The sequence below is a fragment of the Musa acuminata genome, unplaced genomic scaffold, assembly GCF_036884655.1.
Source record: "Musa acuminata AAA Group cultivar baxijiao unplaced genomic scaffold, Cavendish_Baxijiao_AAA HiC_scaffold_580, whole genome shotgun sequence".
NCBI classification, from domain to species: Eukaryota; Viridiplantae; Streptophyta; class Magnoliopsida; order Zingiberales; family Musaceae; genus Musa; species Musa acuminata.
In genome coordinates, this window is record NW_027020819.1 from 1 (window position 1) to 20,000 (window position 20,000).

The 20,000-nt window shown below is 32.9% G+C and overlaps 2 protein-coding genes, 2 non-coding genes and 1 pseudogene across 5 annotated transcripts in view; 4 read left to right on the forward strand and 1 right to left on the reverse strand.

Moving 5' to 3' along the window:
• The first annotated feature begins 5,403 nt into the window (after positions 1-5,403).
• On the forward strand, positions 5,404-9,980 carry LOC135661919 (ATP synthase subunit a, chloroplastic). Its single transcript, XM_065176569.1, has one exon. The coding sequence runs from the start codon at positions 6,072-6,074 to the stop codon at positions 6,813-6,815; it is 744 nt and encodes a 247-aa protein (XP_065032641.1). The 5' UTR covers positions 5,404-6,071; the 3' UTR covers positions 6,816-9,980.
• LOC135661916 (ATP synthase subunit alpha, chloroplastic) lies at positions 7,502-13,056 on the forward strand. The gene has a single exon (XM_065176566.1). It carries the CDS (start codon positions 10,340-10,342, stop codon positions 11,861-11,863), a length of 1,524 nt encoding a protein of 507 aa, XP_065032638.1. The 5' UTR covers positions 7,502-10,339; the 3' UTR covers positions 11,864-13,056.
• On the reverse strand, positions 12,016-12,087 carry TRNAR-UCU (transfer RNA arginine (anticodon UCU)). Its single transcript has one exon. It is a non-coding gene; the product is annotated as a tRNA-Arg (tRNA).
• A 1,159-nt stretch (positions 13,057-14,215) lies between the features above and the next one.
• Positions 14,216-14,303, forward strand: TRNAS-GCU (transfer RNA serine (anticodon GCU)). Its single transcript has one exon. It is a non-coding gene; the product is annotated as a tRNA-Ser (tRNA).
• Positions 14,304-17,395: 3,092 nt separating this feature from the next.
• The window catches only part of LOC135661918 (maturase K-like), a 3,401-nt pseudogene continuing 796 nt past the window's right edge, over positions 17,396-20,000 (forward strand). Inside the window, exon 1 of the transcript XR_010507502.1 lies at positions 17,396-20,000. This exon is cut by the window's right edge and continues 796 nt beyond it. The product of XR_010507502.1 is annotated as a maturase K-like (transcript).

Consider the following 20,000-nt stretch of genomic DNA (forward strand, 5'->3'; position numbering starts at 1 on the left):
ATGAATCTCTTGTCTCCAGCTATTGGGGATCCTATTTCCGTACCAACTCAAGATATGCTTATCGGACTCTATTTATTAACGATCGGGAATCGTCGAGGTATTTGTGCAAATAGTATAATCCATATAGATATAGTTGCGGAAACTACCAAATAAAAAGGTTGACAATAAAAAAAATGACTATAGGTATACGGAAAAGAAAGAACCCTATTTTTCTAGTTCCTATGATGCACTTGGAGCTTATCAACAGAAACGAATTAGTTTAGATAGTCCTTTGTGGCTCCGATGGAGACTAGATCAACGTGTCATTGGCTCAAGAGAAGTTCCCATCGAAGTTCAATATGAATCTTTGGGTACTTATCATGAGATTTATGGGCACTATCTAATAGAAGGAAGTGTAACAAAGGAAATCCGTTGTATATACATTCGAACTACTCTTGGTCATATTTCTTTTTATCGGGAAATAGAAGAAGCCATACAGGGGTTTTGTCGAGCCTACTCATACGCTATCTAAACTAAGAAATCAGATTAGGCGATGTTCGTGCCCATGGGAATTCGGGTCTCCCCAATTTCACTGGTATCATAATTTCTGAATTTCTGCGTGAATCAAGATTGAGATTGAGGAAAGGAAGTTTTCGAATCACTAACTCAGGTCCATTGTCGAATCCTACTTAGCAGAATAAATATAAGAGGTACTGTACTTATGGCAGAACGGGCCGATCTGGTCTTTCACAATAAAGTGATAAATGGAACTGTTATGAAACGACTTATTAGCAGGTTAATAGATCATTTCGGAATGGCATATACATCACATATCTTGGATCAAGTAAAGACTTTGGGTTTCCAACAAGCCACTGCTACATCTATTTCATTAGGAATTGATGATCTTTTAACAATCCCTTCTAAGGGATGGTTAGTCCAAGACGCTGAACAACAAAGTTTTATTTTGGATAAACACCATCATTATGGGAATGTACACGCGGTAGAAAAATTACGTCAATCCATTGAGATATGGTATGCTACAAGTGAATATTTGAGACAAGAAATGAATCCTAATTTTCGGATGACTGATCCTTCTAATCCAGTATATCTAATGTCCTTTTCGGGAGCTAGGGGAAATGCATCTCAGATACACCAATTAGTAGGTATGAGAGGATTAATGTCGGATCCCCAAGGACAAATGATTGATTTACCCATTCAAAGCAATTTACGTGAAGGACTTTCTTTGACAGAATATATAATTTCCTGTTATGGAGCCCGCAAAGGAGTTGTAGATACTGCTGTACGAACATCAGATGCTGGATACCTCACACGTAGACTTGTTGAAGTAGTTCAACATATTATTGTACGTAGAACAGATTGTGGCACTATCCGAGGTATTTCCGTGAGTCCTCGAAATGGGATGACGGAAAAAATTTTTGTCCAAACACTAATTGGTCGTGTATTAGCGGACGATATATATATCGGTCTACGATGCCTTGCCACTCGAAATCAAGATATTGGGATTGGACTTGTCAATCGATTCATAACCTTTCGAGCACAACCAATATATATTCGAACCCCCTTTACTTGCAGGAGTACATCTTGGATCTGCCAATTATGTTATGGTCGGAGTCCTACTCATGGCGACCTGGTCGAATTGGGAGAAGCTGTAGGTATTATTGCGGGTCAATCAATTGGGGAACCAGGAACTCAACTAACATTAAGAACTTTTCATACCGGTGGAGTATTCACAGGCGGTACTGCCGAGCATGTACGAGCTCCTTCTAATGGAAAAATAAAATTCAATGAGGATTTGGTTCATCCCACACGTACCCGTCATGGGCATCCTGCTTTTCTATGTTCTATAGACTTGTATGTAACTATTGAGAGTCGGGATATTCTACATAATGTAAATATTCCACCAAAAAGTTTTATTTTAGTTCAAAATAATCAATATGTAGAATCAGAACAAGTGATTGCTGAGATTCGTGCTGGAACGTCCACTTTTCATTTTAAAGAGAAGGTACGAAAACATATTTATTCTGAATCAGAGGGAGAAATGCACTGGAGTACCGATGTCCACCATGCACCTGAATATACATATGGTAATGTTCATCTATTATCAAAAACGAGTCATTTATGGATATTAGCGGGAGGTCCGTGCAGATCCAGTATAGTGTCTTTTTCGCTCCACAAGGATCAAGATCAAATGAATGTTTATTCTTTTTCTGTCGAAGAAAGATATATCTCTGACCTATCAATGACTAATGGTCGAATAAGACATAAATTGTTGGATACTTCTGGTAAAAAAGATAAGAAAATTATTGACTATTCAATAAGACCTGATCAAACGATGTCTAATGGTCATTTGAATTTCATATATCCTTCTATTATCCAAGGGAATTCTTATTTCTTGGCGAAAAAGCGAAGAAATAGATTCATCATCCCATTACAATACAATCAAGAACGAGAGAAAGAACTAATACCCTGTTTTGGTATTTCGATCGAAATACCAAAACAGGGTATTTTACGTAGAAATAGTATTCTTGCTTATTTTGATGATCCACGATACAGAAGAAGCAATTCAGGAATTACTAAATATGGAACCGTAGAGGTCAATTCAATCATAAAAAAAGAGGATTTGATTGAGTATCGAGGACCAAAAGAATTTAGTCCGAAATACCAAACGAAAGTAGATCGGTTTTTTTCATTCTCGAAGAAGTGCATATCTTACCCGGATCTTCGTTGATAATGGTCCGGAACAATAGTATCATTGGAGTAGATACACAACTCGCTTTAAATACAAGAAGTCGAGTAGGCGGATTAGTCCGAGTGGAGAGAAAAAAAAAAAATATTGAACTAAAAATATTTTCCGGAGATATTTATTTTCCTGGAGAGGCAGATAAGATATCCAGGCACAGCGGCATTTTGATACCACCGGAAACAGAAAAAAAAATTTCTAAGGAATCAAAAAAATGGAAAAATTGGATCTATGTCCAACGGATCACACCTACCAAGAAAAAGTATTTTGTTTTGGTTCGACCCGTAGTCACATATGAAATAGCTGATGGCATAAATTTAGCAACACTTTTTCCTCAAGATCTCCTGCGGGAAAAGGATAATGTCCAACTTAGAGTTGTCAATTATATCCTTCATGGAAATGGCAAGTCAATTCGAGGAATTTCTCACACAAGTATTCAATTAGTTCGGACTTGCTTAGTATTGAATTGGGATCAAGAGCAAAAAGGTTCTCCGGAAGAGGTTCACGCTTCCTTTGTTGAGGTAAGAACAAATGATCTGATTCGAGATTTCATAAGAATTGAGTTAGTCAAGTCCACTATTTCGTATACCGGAAAAAGATATGATAGGGCAAGTTCCGGATTGATTTCCGATAATGGATTAGATCGCACAAATATCAATCCTTTTTTTTACAAGGCCAGGATTCAATCACTTACCCAACATCAAGGTACTATTGGTACATTGTTAAATCGAAATAAGGAATGCCAATCTTTGATAATTTTGTCATCATCCAATTGTTTTCGAATTGGCCCATTCAATGGTTCAAAATATAACAATATGACAAAAGAATCGGATCCCATAATCCCAATTAAGGATTTGCTGGGTCCCTTAGGCACTATTGTACCTAAAATAGCAAATTTCTATTCATCTTACCATTTAATAACTTATAATCAGATCTTGTTAAAGAAATATTTGCTACTTGACAATTTTCAACAGACTTTCCAAGTACTTCAAGTACTTAAATACTGTTTAATAGATGAAAATAGGAGGATTTATAACCCCGATCCATGCAGTAACATCATTTTGAATCCATTCCATTTGAATTGGCACTTTCTCCATCACGATTATTGGGAAGAGACATCTAAAAAAATTCGTCTTGGACAATTTTTTTGTGAAAATGTATGTCTATTCAAATACGAACCACACGTAGAAAAATCTGGTCAGATCATAATTGTTCATGTTGACTCCTTAGTTATAAGATCGGCTAAGCCCTATTTGGCCACTCCAGGAGCTACTGTTCATGGCCATTATGGAGAAATCTTTTACGAAGGAGATACATTAGTTACATTTATATATGAAAAATCGAGATCTGGTGACATAACGCAAGGTCTTCCAAAAGTGGAACAAATCTTAGAAGTACGTTCTATTGATTCAATATCGATGAACCTCGAAAGGAGAGTTGAAGGTTGGAACGAAGGTATACCAAAAATTCTTGGAATCCCCTGGGGATTCTTGATTCAAGCGGAGCTAACCATAGTTCAAAGTCGTATCTCTTTGGTTAATAAAATCCAAAAGGTTTATCGATCCCAGGGGGTACAGATCCATAATAGACATATAGAGATTATTGTACGTCAAGTAACATCAAAAGTGTTGGTTTCAGAAGATGGAATGTCTAATGTTTTTTCACCTGGGGAATTAATCGGATTGTTGCGAGCGGAACGAGCGGGGCGCGCTTTGGACGAAGCGATCTCTTATCGGGCAATCCTATTGGGAATAACGAGGGCATCTTTGAATACTCAAAGTTTCATATCCGAAGCAAGTTTTCAAGAAACCGCTCGAGTTTTAGCAAAAGCTGCTCTACGAGGTCGTATTGATTGGTTGAAAGGCCTGAAAGAGAACGTTGTTCTGGGTGGGATTATACCCGTTGGTACCGGATTCAAAAAATTAGTGCACCGTTCAAGGCAAGACAAGAACATTTATTTGGAAATCAAAAGAAAGAATCTATTCGATTTGGAAATGAGAGATATTTTGTTACACCATAGAGAATTATTTTGTTCTTACGTCCCATTTCCATGAGACATCAGAACAATCGTTTACGCGATTTCATGATTCCTAAGAGCAGATTCTTTTACTTTAACTATCTTTTCACTTTTAACTATCTGTCTTTTAACTTAACTATCTGGTCCGAGTATTGATTTGGTAAAAAAAAAATAAGTAATTAAAAGACATTAATGGTTTGTACCGTGTATCAACGGTTAATTCCCGGTAGAAGGTTCCATCGGAACAATTATTTATTTCAAAGTACCTCGTCTCTTTGTTAAAAAAATAAAAAAGAAAAAACAAAAAGGAAGTGTGGGGAAAAATGACAAGAAGATATTGGAACATCAATTTGGAAGAGATGATGGAGGCCGGAGTTCATTTTGGTCATGGTACTAAGAAATGGAATCCTAGAATGGCCCCTTACATCTCTGCAAAGCGTAAAGGTATTCATATTACAAATCTCACTAGAACGGCTCGTTTTTTATCAGAAGCCTGTGATTTAGTTTTTGATGCAGCAAGTAGGGGAAAAAACTTCTTAATTGTTGGTACCAAAAATAAAGCAGCGGATTCAGTAGCATCAGCTGCAATAAGGGCCCGGTGTCATTATGTTAATAAAAAATGGCTCGGTGGTATGTTAACGAATTGGTCTACTACGGAAACGAGACTTCAAAAGTTCAGGGATTTAAGAGCAGAACAAAAGATGGGGAAACTCAACCGTCTTCCCAAAAGAGATGCCGCAATGTTGAAGAGAAAATTATCTGCCTTGCAAACATATCTCGGCGGTATCAAATATATGACGGGATTGCCTGATATTGTGATCATCGTTGATCAGCAAGAAGAATATATGGCTCTTCGAGAATGTGTAATTTTAGGGATTCCGACGATTTGTTTAATCGATACAAATTGTGACCCCGATCTCGCAGATATTTCGATCCCAGCCAATGATGACGCTATAGCTTCAATCCGATTGGTTCTTAACAAATTAGTATCCGCAATTTGTGAGGGCCGTTGTAGCTATATAAGAAATCGTTGATTATGATTAAGAATAATTAGTTAATTATTTGGGGATTTTATAGATTTATTGGATCGGTTACTATTCTTGAATTAAAAAAAAGAAAAAACAAAATGGAAATGTGGGCATATTGATAATATGTTATGATGTTATGTGATTTCTTGGTATCCTATGTAATTTCTTGATATCCTAAATATACGATTGATGAATACAATTAGTGATTCAAGTTGGTGAGTTGAGAAAGAGATGGTTGAATCAAAATAATTTATTTTTTGAAGTTCAATTTTTGTTAGAGGACCATATGAATGTTATACCATGTTCCATTAAAACACTCAAGGGGTTATACGATATATCGGGTGTAGAAGTAGGCCAACATTTCTATTGGCAAATAGGAGGTTTACAAGTCCATGCCCAAGTACTTATCACTTCTTGGGTAGTAATTGCTATCTTATTAGGTTCGGTGATCCTAGCTGTTCGGAATCCACAAACCATTCCGACCGGCGGTCAGAATTTCTTCGAATATGTCCTTGAATTTATTCGAGACTTGAGCAAAACCCAGATTGGAGAAGAATATGGTCCTTGGGTTCCCTTTATTGGAACTATGTTCCTATTTATTTTTGTTTCTAACTGGTCAGGTGCTCTTTTACCTTGGAAAATTATACAGTTACCTCATGGGGAGTTAGCTGCGCCCACGAATGATATAAATACTACTGTTGCTTTAGCTTTACTCACGTCAGTCGCATATTTTTATGCGGGTCTTAGCAAAAAAGGATTGGGTTATTTTGGGAAATACATTCAACCAACTCCAATACTTTTACCAATTAACATCCTAGAAGATTTCACAAAACCCTTATCTCTTAGTTTTCGACTTTTCGGGAATATATTGGCTGATGAATTAGTAGTTGTCGTTCTTGTTTCTTTAGTCCCTTCAGTAGTTCCTATACCTGTCATGTTTCTTGGATTATTTACAAGTGGTATTCAAGCTCTTATTTTTGCAACGTTAGCTGCGGCTTATATAGGTGAATCCATGGAGGGTCATCATTGACTAGCTTTCAAAATAGTCTTTTTATTATTATTTTTTATTATTATTATTAAGTAAGTTTTATCCCAATTCATGCGTGGTTCAAGATAATCCAATTGGTTGGGGAACATAATAACGTATTACTATATGACTTAGAGTTTTAGGAGAAAAGATGGACGGTATTACAGAATTGTAAAAAAAAAAAGAAGGGTTGGGGAGGTTATACTAGATGTATGTAATGTCTATAAGCTCGGACCCCGTCTATGTTTCTAGGAATGATTCTAGAATCCGATTTAATCTAAAAAAAATGCGGGTGGTTTACGTTATGGAAGAAACAAATATATATGTCATATTAGAATGACATTAGATATTCATTAGTTATATAAGGCTATCCCTATCATCCTATATAACATCACTATATTACATAATTACATGCTATTACTTAATTACATGCTATTACTTAATTACATACTATTACTATTTTTATAATCATAACTTCTACTCTGTAATCATAATATAATCCTATACATAATATAAAATATAATCCTATACATAATATAATCCTATAATGATAATATAATATAATAATAATATTAATATAATAATAATATAATAAATATAATAATAAATAATAATAAATAAATAAATAAATATAAGTAAATAAATATAAGTAATAAAATAAGTATTAGTTAACATTAATAATTAGTTTAATAGTTAATATTAATATAAGTATTAATATTCATATGTAAAATATCTAAGTATCAATTAAGTATTAGTTAATATAATCATTTATAATTATATTATCGATAATTATTAGTATTAATTATTACTATATATTGATATTGGTACTACTACATACTTTTATATTACTACATATTGATATATTGATATTGATTTGTATTGGTATTAATTTGATTGATATTGATTGCAGCTCACACTGCATTTAGTCACACTCCATTTAGACGGATTTCAATATCAGTCCTTCTATTTTGTCTGTGATTGTGGATTGAATGAACAAAGAGATGAACTCAAGAATGGTGTAGTAAAGAACGAAGAATTAAATGAAAGAGTGGTTCGAAACAAAGAAATACAATAGTTAGAACTGTATGCATATGGATTTACAAAAACTCCATTATGGGTAAAAACGAGATAGTTGTGACGATTCAGTTCAGTAATTTAGTAATATTATCATTTCAATTCGGAGTTTTTAGTTACTTCGGACCGCTGGATCTTAATGATAAAATGAGTAATAATTCATTGGTTGATTGTATCATTAACCATTTCTTTTTTTTTGTGCGAGGAACTTACCATGAATCCACTGATTTCTGCCGCTTCCGTTATTGCTGCTGGATTGGCCGTGGGGCTTGCTTCTATTGGACCTGGAGTTGGTCAAGGTACTGCTGCAGGCCAAGCTGTAGAAGGTATTGCGAGACAACCAGAAGCAGAGGGTAAAATACGAGGTACTTTATTGCTTAGTCTAGCTTTTATGGAAGCTTTAACAATTTACGGACTGGTCGTGGCGTTAGCGCTTTTATTTGCGAATCCTTTTGTTTAATCCTAGAAATAAATAGAAAAAAGTACCTTACATACTTTTTTCTTATTTTATTAACTTTAACTTGGAATTGCCCTTTGCTTCTTCGAATTATATTTACACTTTACTTATAAATTACTTATTTGTTGAGACAATACGCCAGGAAGGGCTGATTTGAGGATGAGGAATTACCAGATTCGCTTGCTTTCTTCCTTTCTGTCCTTAGCTTAGTACAATAGAAAACTTTTTTACTTTCATTGTTCGAAGCGTTTCAACAAACGAAATAGTTATCAATTGATATGAGATCTAAGACCTAAGTAAAGTATCTTATTGGAAACTTCTTGAAAACTTAAAAAATAATAAATTTCAAACAAATGATTTAATCTATTGCCATTAAATAAAGTGGAAATGAAATTAATAAAAAGAAATCGATCAAAAAAAGGCGAGTGAAGTGATACAAAAAGAACTCTGTTCTTTGTTAGTCCTATCCATAAGAGAGGGGAGCATATGAAAAATGTAATCGATTCTTTCGTTTCCTTGGGTCACTGGCCATCCGCCGGGAGTTTCGGGTTTAATACCGATATTTTAGCAACAAATCCAATAAATCTAAGTGTAGTGCTTGGTGTATTGATTTATTTTGGAAAGGGAGTGTGTGCGAGTTGTGTATTTCAAGAATAGGTTGGATCCATCCAGCTGCACTTTATTTATGGTATTTATAGGAGAAATAGGAAAAAGGTGCACGATCTCGACGAATTACTTCTGAATAAATTAAGAAATCATATGTAAGAACCATAGCATTTCGTGACTTATTGGTAAATCCACTTTGATTCTCTATCAACCAATAATGTGAGACCATTAACATGGTTAAAGCTAAATTGTTTAAAGTCCAGGTAAAACATGGTACTCTTTCTACCACTTCTACCACTACGTTAGTAACGAAATGGTTAAAAAAAAAATAGTTGGTAATTTATTTGATTTGATATAGAACACTCATATCGATAAAAGAATTTGAACCATTTACTAGAAAAATGAGCACTTTGCTTTTTTTATCTAATGCCGAAATGACGACCTATGTATAAAAAAAGAGGAATTTTTGGACTTGAAGAAACAAATAAAAAATATAATAATTATTATTTTCATTTTTTTAAAATGAAAAATGAAATAGAATTCTAAAAATGAAAATGATAAATAAAATACAAAACAAATATAAATAAAATACAAATAAAGAAACAACTTTGCTGACAATTCTAGATTTTTGTCTGGTCTAGTCGGAAGAGTCCTCCTGATATTCTGGTCTTGTATCAGTTTTGACATCTTTGAATACAAACAGAAAAGAGAGGGTAGGCTCATTACATTAAAAAAGATATGGGAATACCCACACCATAAATAAAACATTAAAAAAGATATGGGAATACCCACACCATAAATAAAATAAATAATTGAGCGTGAGAGCCAAATGAATCGAAAGATTCATGTTTGGTTCGGGAAGAGATCATGGAAGTTTTGAAATTAATGATAAGATAATCTACTTTCATTAAATGATTTATTAGATAATCGAAAACAGAGGATTTTGAATACTATTCGAAATTCGGAAGAATTACGTAAAGGGGCCATTGAGCAGCTCGAAAGAGCCCGGGCTCGCTTACGTAAAGTGGAAATGGAAGCAGATGAGTATCGAATGAATGGATACTCTGAAATAGAACGAGAAAAACAAAATTTGATTAATGCCACTAGTAATAGTTTGGAACAATTAGAAAATTACAAAAATGAAACCCTTCAGTTTGAACAACAAAGAGCGATTAATCAGGTCCGACAACGAGTTTTCCAACAAGCCTTACAAGGAGCTCTAGGAACTCTGAATAGTTGCTTGAATAGCGAGTTACATTTCCGTACGATCCGTGCTAATATTGGCATTCTCGGGGCCATGCAAGAAATAACTGATTAGCCCTTCTTTTTTTAGTTATAGTTTAGGCATTATTTTTATCTTTTCCTTCCTAAAAAGAATAAAGAAACACTAATGGTAACCCTTCGAGCCGACGAAATTAGTAATATTATTCGTGAGCGTATTGAACAATATAGTAGAGAAATAAAGATTGTGAATACCGGTACCGTACTTCAAGTAGGCGACGGAATTGCTCGTGTTCATGGTCTTGATGAAGTAATGGCAGGTGAATTAGTAGAGTTTCAAGAGGGTACAATAGGCATTGCTCTGAATTTGGAATCAAATAATGTTGGCGTTGTATTAATGGGTGATGGTTTGATGATACAAGAGGGAAGTTCCGTAAAAGCAACAGGACGAATTGCTCAGATACCTGTGAGTGAGGGTTATTTGGGTCGTGTTATAAATGCTCTGGCTAAACCTATTGATGGGAGAGGTGAAATTTCAGCTTCTGAATCTCGGTTAATTGAATCTCCTGCCCCAGGTATTATTTCTAGACGTTCTGTATATGAGCCTCTTCAAACGGGGCTTATTGCCATTGATTCGATGATCCCTATAGGACGCGGTCAGCGAGAATTAATTATTGGGGACAGACAGACCGGCAAAACAGCCGTAGCCACAGATACGATTCTCAATCAAAAAGGTCAAAATGTAATATGTGTTTATGTAGCTATTGGTCAAAAAGCATCTTCTGTGGCTCAGGTAGTGACTACTTTCCGGGAAAAGGGGGCGATGGAATATACTATTGTGGTAGCCGAAACGGCGGATTCACCTGCTACATTACAATACCTCGCTCCTTATACGGGAGCGGCTCTGGCTGAGTTTTTTATGTATCGTGGACAACATACTTTAATAATTTATGATGATCTCTCCAAACAGGCACAAGCTTATCGCCAAATGTCTCTTCTATTAAGAAGACCTCCCGGTCGTGAAGCTTATCCAGGAGATGTTTTTTATTTGCATTCACGACTTTTGGAAAGAGCCGCTAAATCAAATTCTAGTTTAGGTGAAGGAAGTATGACCGCTTTACCGATAGTTGAGACTCAATCTGGAGACGTTTCAGCTTATATTCCTACTAATGTAATTTCCATTACAGATGGACAAATATTCTTATCTGCCGATCTATTCAATGCTGGAATCCGACCTGCTATTAATGTGGGTATTTCCGTTTCCAGAGTAGGATCCGCAGCTCAAATTAAAGCCATGAAACAAGTAGCCGGCAAATCAAAATTGGAACTAGCGCAATTCACAGAGTTAGAAGCCTTTGCACAATTCGCTTCTGATCTCGATAAAGCTACTCAGAATCAATTGGCAAGAGGTCAACGATTACGCGAGTTGCTTAAACAATCCCAATCAGACCCTCTCGCAGTGGAAGAACAGATAGCTACTATTTATACCGGAGCGAATGGATATCTTGATCCGCTAGAAATTGGACAGGTAAAGAAATTTCTCAGTCAGTTACGTAGCTACTTAAAAAACAATAAACCTAAATTTCAAGAAATTATATCTTCTACCAAGACATTCACCGAGGAAGTAGAATTTCTTTTGAAGGAAGCTATTCAAGAACAGATCGAACTGTTTTTACTTCAGGAACAAACATAAATTTCTTACTTTTATTCTATTCTTGGTATATTCTATTCTTAGTACAAGAGTAATCATTGAGAAATAGTTCTGATTCGAATGATTCAAAAAGGGTTTCTTAGTATAGCCATTTTTAAAAAGTATAGCCATTTTAAAAATAGATGGAAATAAATTGCGTCCAATAGGATTTGAACCTATACCAAAGGTTTAGAAGACCTCTGTCCTATCCATTAGACAATGGACGCTTTTCATTCCTATTTTATTTTTTTGTATTCTTACTTTCTTTTGTTCGGATAAAAAATCAAATTACACGGAAAATATTTTAGGGAATAAAAAAGAATGCATATCTAAATTGATGGTGCATGTATGTATAATACATAATAAGATGTATAATACATAACATAATAAGATGTATAATACATAATAAGAAATATGGAGCGGGTAGCGGGAATCGAACCCGCATCGTTAGCTTGGAAGGCTAGGGGTTATAGTCGACGTTGCTTGATCACTTTTAACGTCTCTAATTCAAAACCGAACGTGAAATTTTGATTTCATTCGGCTCCTTTATGGAAGATTGATGTATTCCTAGAGAAAATTAGATCCATAACATCTATGTCAGCCTTTCTGTCTGAATGTATCCCAAACTACTCGCTTACTAGATGATCCCTCTAGAGGAGAGGGATTATACCAAATCCGTCTAGTCTAGTTACTTCGTTCCCTATTTCCACTCGCAGGATCCCGAGGAAAAGAATTTGGTTTCCACCGAGCTGAAACAATATGCTGATGGTTCTAGTAAACCAAAACCACCCTTTTCTAGCTTGTTTGGCTTCAATTTCCCTTTTACAACACCAAAATTTAAGATCTAGTTACGATTGGAAATAAACTTTTGTATCTTCATCCATAGATCCTTTATTCATACTCATTCGATTGGAAGAATTGATCCAATTCAAAAAAAATTATGTTTCACGACTCCATATACATAATCCAATTTTCTTATTCAATTTCGAAAATAGAATTTCTAATTGGACTTTGGATACAAATCGTGAGAATGTATGTTCTTCCTCAAATATGCTATTGAGAGGTAAAGGATTAAACCCTTTTAAGAAATAAAGTTTTTGATCGGAGTATGCAAAAAACCGAGAGACCCCTTAACTTTTTAAGTTGTTAATAGAACGAATCACACTTTTACCACTAAACTATACCCGCTACATATACATTATTGTATATGAATGGACTATTTGTCGAACAAGGGAGTGAGACGCAATCAAGATAGCATTAAAATTATAACGTTGACACATATTTAGTCCCGCCAGCCAGGGACTTAAAAGGCGAAGAGCACAAAGCTTTTCTAAATAACATATATAAATTTAAAAAACAGTATAAAGTTATACTTATACTTTTCCTTTGCTGGATTGCTGGCATTCTCAGTCTGTCTGAAGGGGTCATTGAAGCTGGACAAAAAAAGAGGTACTGGCCCGGCCAGTACTTAACTAGGACCAGGCCGGGAGAATAAACCTTTCGTACAAAATTAAAGAAGTAAGGTTTTCTTTCTATTGGAGATACCTGTTTCGAATCTTATCTAAATGGAATTCTTGATCAAATTCGTTCTTGACTTACTCTTAACTTACTTAAATGAAACTTAAATTAAATTACGTAAATGTAAATTAACTTAAATATAAATATAATTATATAATTACTTATATAATTACATTACTTAAATTATTAAAATTAACTTAACTTAATATAAATATAATTATATAATTATAATTATATAATTACTTAATTATATAATTACTTATAATATAATATTATTATAATATAATATTATTAATTACTTAATTATATAATTACTTATAATATACAATTACTTATAAAATTACTTATAATATAATATTATAATATTTAATATTATAATATTTAAGAAATTTTTTATTACATAAAAAAAACCTTTAATTTGTTTTTTCTTTACTTTAATTGAAAATAAAATTTCAATTCCTTTAACCTTTAAATTTAGATTAGAATTTATTAATAATTTTAATTTTTAATTATTCACTTTTTATTTTTTTTTTATTTCATCTGTAATGAAATCTATTCTATAATTAGAAATTTTAATAGAATGTTTCATATTTCTAATGATAATGTTATAATTATAATGTTTAATATCTTTCTTAAATTATAATGTTTAATATCTTTCTTAATAAAAAATATTATATTAATGTCTTTCTTAAACTTAATAATTAATATCTTAAAAATTAAAAATTTTTTCTTTTTTATTATTTTCTTTTCTTTTTTTATTTAATTTCAATTTAAATTGAAATAGTTAATTTCAATTTCATTTGAAATTTTATTGAAATTTCAATTTTATTTAAATTGGGAGAGATGGCTGAGTGGACTAAAGCGGCGGATTGCTAATCCGTTGTACGAGTTATTCGTACCGAGGGTTCGAATCCCTCTCTCTCCGCCCGCTCTGATTACTTGATACTTTCGATTTCGAAGGAATTTCGATTCCTTTATTTTTTTATAGGTAAAGTGAATATATGGAATAGATAAAATAATAAGAAAAAATTAGAAAAACAAAGAAAACTCAATTTTTTTTTATTCCTCACGTCCAGGATTACGTCCCGGATCATTAGATAAGAATCCGAAGATGAAGAGAGAAACAAAGAATATCACTACTGTGTAAACAAAGAGTTTGAGAGTAAGCATTACACAATCTCCAAGATAAGATCATTTTAGAAAAAGGGAATAGATTACCTATTTTTTCTTTTTACCACATATACTATTTTGTTTGATTTGACATCATACCCCCCAAAATGGAGTTTTTTGATTTGAAAAGAAAAAGAAAGTCACTTTTACGAATTTCTTTGTAATAAGATTTTTATTCCTTCCTCACAAAAATTTTCTTGTCATATCGACAATTAGGTATTGTAGGGGACCTAGACCTAATAAACTCCTTACTCACTGAAAGGTCAGAACGAGTAAATAAACTGATCAAAATTCATCTCCGCGGTTACTCAATATACAAGAATTTCCATTTTTTAATCGAGGGTTTATAATTCTAATGTAAGACTTAGCCGATCTTATCCATTTTTATAATTTTTTTTGTCGAATAAATCATGAATGGATTTGGCAAAGTATTAAGGATTTTATCGAAAACTTACAGCAGCTTGCCAAACAAAGGCTAAGAGAAAAAAGAGAACAGGTATGACAGGCATCACATCTACGATTGGATTGAAAACGGCATAAGCTTCAGGCAATTTGGCAAAGAAAAAACTATTCGAATAAAGGACAGAATTAAGACAGATACAGATTAAGCTAAAGATATTAAACATAACAAACATTTCGTTCTTGTAGATTAGATAATTTTATTTTGATTGAGTTATTTTTATAAGGGAAAAATGAAAAAGGCAAGTCAAAAAATCCTTCTTTTTTTTTGAACTCTCCCAAATCAAAAATCCTTCCTTCCATTCTCAAATGAGAATACAAGGAATTCTACTTTCATACATTATCTTAATTGAATTCTATGTAATGATCAATTAACTTTTTTGATTCTATATCTAATCTACATGTGTTGAATCCTAGCAACAAACAAAATACCCCATATGTTTTTATTATGTATTATGTATTTTTTTGGGGGGGGGATTGACGAATAACTAATTCTAATAATAGTCTTGACTAGTGCCAAACAGGAAAAATGGGGCGTGGCCAAGCGGTAAGGCAGCGGGTTTTGGTCCCGTTATTCGGAGGTTCGAATCCTTCCGTCCCAGATCGTTTCCATCAGAAACAAAAGATGGGATCACATTGTATCCCACATAAAACGGAAAAATCTTAAAGAGAACAACCTTTTCTTTTGTTCTGAATTCTTAGAATGTCTTTTGTTCTGAATTCTTAGAATGAATTCTTAGAATGGATTCTTAGAATCCATTTGATTTATCACAAGCATAATAAAGTGTCAAATACAGGTGGAAGTTTTTTTGAATAAAAAAAAGAGAAATTTGGGGTCTATCATTCACATTCATAATATGCTCGTACTATTGTTATATTCATTATGTCCCATATTCATGAAATATGAATTCTAAATATGAATTATAATTCTCACATGATGCATTCCGAATTGAAGCGTGAAACAAAAGCATCTCTATTCCCTTCCACACAAAGCCTAAAGTCAAAAATAGGGTATCCCAATTTCACATTCTATGTGAAGACTAAAGAGTAGGGAGTTTGTCGTACTAATTTCATCACTGGTTTTAAAACTTCTAAAGCTGTGCTGTGGCGTGGGAAAAAATAGGATAAAAATTGTCTGAATTCCATTTCTTTCTATCTTATATCTTAGATGCCTCAAATGAAAATAATTGTAAATCAATGTAACGTAGCGATTGGGGGGAAATTTTGATATTCCATATATTTTAACTTGATTTTATGGAATTGATGGAAAAATTGTTGAACCTGAAGTAAAACAAAATCTATATAAACTAAAATAAACAAGGCCTACGCTATGCCTATATGTATGATATATATTGTGTATTGTTATTATATTGTTGTATTTCAATAACAATGTTGTTGTATTTCAATAACAATGTTGTTGTATTTCAATAACAATGGCCTTTCACTTAAGTGAAAAGAATTTGTGGAAGGGGATCTTTGATTTTAAAAATATCCATGATTACCCCCAGTAACAATATTCAGATTCTTTCTTTCAGATGAAAGAAAGAATAAGGATCTTAATGTTGCCGTACATGAGACCTTTTCTATTTCATACTCATGAAAATAGATAAACTAGATTATCAATTTACTTCTTTGGTTAAAAGAAAACCAATTGATAATTCAATTGAACATGGTAAAATTTATGTCTCCTTAGGGAATGAAATATCTGCTAAAAATTTTTAGCTACTCATTGTGATTGCGTCGACTTGGTGATTGAATTAGAGATCCAGTTTAGTCATGACTAGAAAACATAGTTCCAGTCATGATGTTGAAGTCGGAGATTTTTAAAACATTTTTTTATGAACTCTTGGTTGGTACTCGAAGAAATATGATAAATCAATAGTATCTAGAAACTTACGACCTTTTTGTTTTTTGGTCATTGGAACAGTTTATTTGACTAATAATTTATTTTTTTCCGGGATTGGAAATATATTAAATTAAAGGATTTGAGGTTTATAGTTTTTTTGTTCTAGAAAAATAGATTCTGCATTTCATGATTGATCGTCCCGAACAATCTGTTGGAGATGTAAAGTAAATAAGTCTTAAGCAAACATCTTTCTTAGAAATACGTTTCATTCATATGATAGAATATCGAGTTAAAGAAATTGGATCCTTGCTGAGCTTTCTCCGGATAAATACAATACTTATCTATCCATAGAATACTTATCTATCCATAGGTATAAAGTATAGACTATTATATAGTTCCCGTTGTTCCCATCGAGCCAATGACTATTCATGATTACATATTAAATCAATTCCATTGCGGTTTGAAATTAAATTGAATTCTAAATTAGAGGAATGTTATGGTAAAACTTCGTTTGAAACGATGTGGTAGAAAGCAACGTGCGACTTGAAGGACATGATCCGCTGTGGATTTTTACATCCACCATTTTCTATACAAATGAAGATGCTCTTGGCTCGACATAGTTTGTTCTGTTCCATTAGGAATCTAATTTTTCTTAGGTTGATAGTACATGATGGAGCTCGAGCGGAAAGGATTGATTCATTTATCAAGGGGAAGAATCTAGGGTTAGTGCCAATCAATCAATAAGTTAGACCAGCTTTGTAAGTATATCCTTAAAATATAAAATAATCGGAATTGATAAAACTATTTCGATCAAAAAAAAGTGTATCACAGAGGAATCAATTCTTCGTATTCTATTTCTATGGGTATTCTATTTCTATAGAAAGAAATAAAAAAAACAAAAGGTATGTTGCTGCCCTTTTGAAAGGAGTAAGGATCACCGAAGTAATGTCTAAACCCAATGATTTTACAAAGCAAAGATAAAGGATTCCGAAACAAGGAAACACTATTTTCAATTGTCTCAAAAATTGGATCAGAATTAGGAATAAAAATAGATTCGAGATGAGACAAACAAAAGAGGTTAGAGACGGCTCAAGAAATGTCTAAGGATTTCCCTTCGAATTCTGTCAGAATTACCCAACTTGAGTTATGAGTACGAATGAAATTTATTTTTTTTTTTTTTTTTAGGAAGAACAAAATAATAATAATGAATTAGACTATGATTTGAGTCATTATTTTGTGTTTACTATTTGATATTATATACAGAAAGATATACCGAAATAAAAATAATTTTTTCTCGAGCTCGAGCCGTATGAGGAGAAAAACCTCCTATACGTTTCTGGGGGGGGATTGTTTATGTACATCTATCCCAATGAGCCATCTATCGAATCGTTGCAATTGATGTTCGATCCCGAAGAGAAGGAAGAGATTTTCGAAAAGTGGGTTTTTATGATCCGATAAAGAATCAAACTTATTTAAACGTTCCCGCTATTCTATATTTCCTTGAAAAGGGCGCTCAACCTACAGGAACTGTTTATGATATTTTAAGTAAGGCAGAATTTTTTAAAGAAAAAACCTCGAGTTAATTAAAAGAAAAAACAACAAAATTAATAAAAAAGGGGGGAGATGATTAATATAAAATCTATCTTTGTATAATTTTTTACTTACAATTTTTTACCTAAAATTTTCCCTTTTCTTGCTCTATTCATACTTAAATTTACTTTTTTCTTGTTATAGGAATCCACCAACAAACAAGGGATTAATCTTGCTTATTGTACCTCTATTGATTGAGTAAACCCGAGATTTTTTCTTTATCTTTTCCTTATTTTTTTCCATCAAAATTTCTTATTTATGTTGTGCCAACCCAATACAAATCCTTATTTTATTTACTTTATTTGTTATTTGTTTTCTCAACATTGCATTCATATTGACAATGGTGTATCGAACAAATATAATTGATCATAGATAAATTAATTGATCATAGATAAATAAATCTCTTTATCCAGACCCCATATTGGGTTTTAACTTCACTTTTACTCAAATAATGGGTTTTGCATTGTTGGGTTTACTGTCATATAAGACGTATTTTGGAATTTAACTTAACAAAAATAAAAAATTGATAAAAAACTGGTAGGTCTGTCACAATTTTAGCATCTCTTTTAGGAATCTGGTGTTTTTAAATATGATCTGTACATTTTCTATTTATTTTGTATAATCGATCATAAAACATAAAATATTTTTTTATTTATTATTAGTTCAATGTTTTGATGGGGTCGTGCAGTGCAATTTAATGGATTTTTCATTTTTATCGTATCTACATATCCTATTTATTTTATTTTATTCGGGTTGCTAACTCAACGGTAGAGTACTCGGCTTTTAAGTGCGACTATGATCTTTTACACATTTTGATGAAGCAACAAATTCGTCCAGACTATTGGTAGAGTCTATAAGACCACGACTGATCCTCAAGGGTAATGAATGGAAAAAGTAGCATGTCGTAATAAAAAAAATTTCTTATTTTATTAAATATTTTATTAAAAAATTACAAATTCAAATGAAAGTGGAACTTTTAGTTTATCCTTACTGGATCGCTACAAAAATAAAAAATTTTTGGAAGGGAAGGGGACAAAACAAATTCACATTTACAGTTGGGTCTAGTGAATAAATGGATAGAGCCTATGGTTCCAATTTTGGTAAAACAAAAAGCAACGAGCTTATGTTCTTAATTTGAATTGAACGATTACCCGATCTAATTAGACGTTAAAAATAGATTAGTGCCTTATACGGGAAAGGGTGAGTTCTCCTGTGGGTGGACCATTGATTCTTTTTCCTTTTTTTTTAATAAATCCTAACTATTCTTTATTATGGATTAGAAACGGATGTGTAGAAGAAACAGTATACTGATAAAGAGAATAAATTCCAAAGTCAAAAGAGCGATCGGGTTGCAAAAATAAAGGGTTTGTTATCCTCTTGTAATTATAACGAAGATAAACAACGAAGATAAACCAATTCGATAGAAAAAGAGAATAAAAAGATCTATTGATTGGACTCCCTGTTTCCTTTTCGGGGTATATATTTTTATTACTATTGTATTCTATATACATAATAGAATACAAAATACCCTGTTTTGACCATATTGCACTATGTATC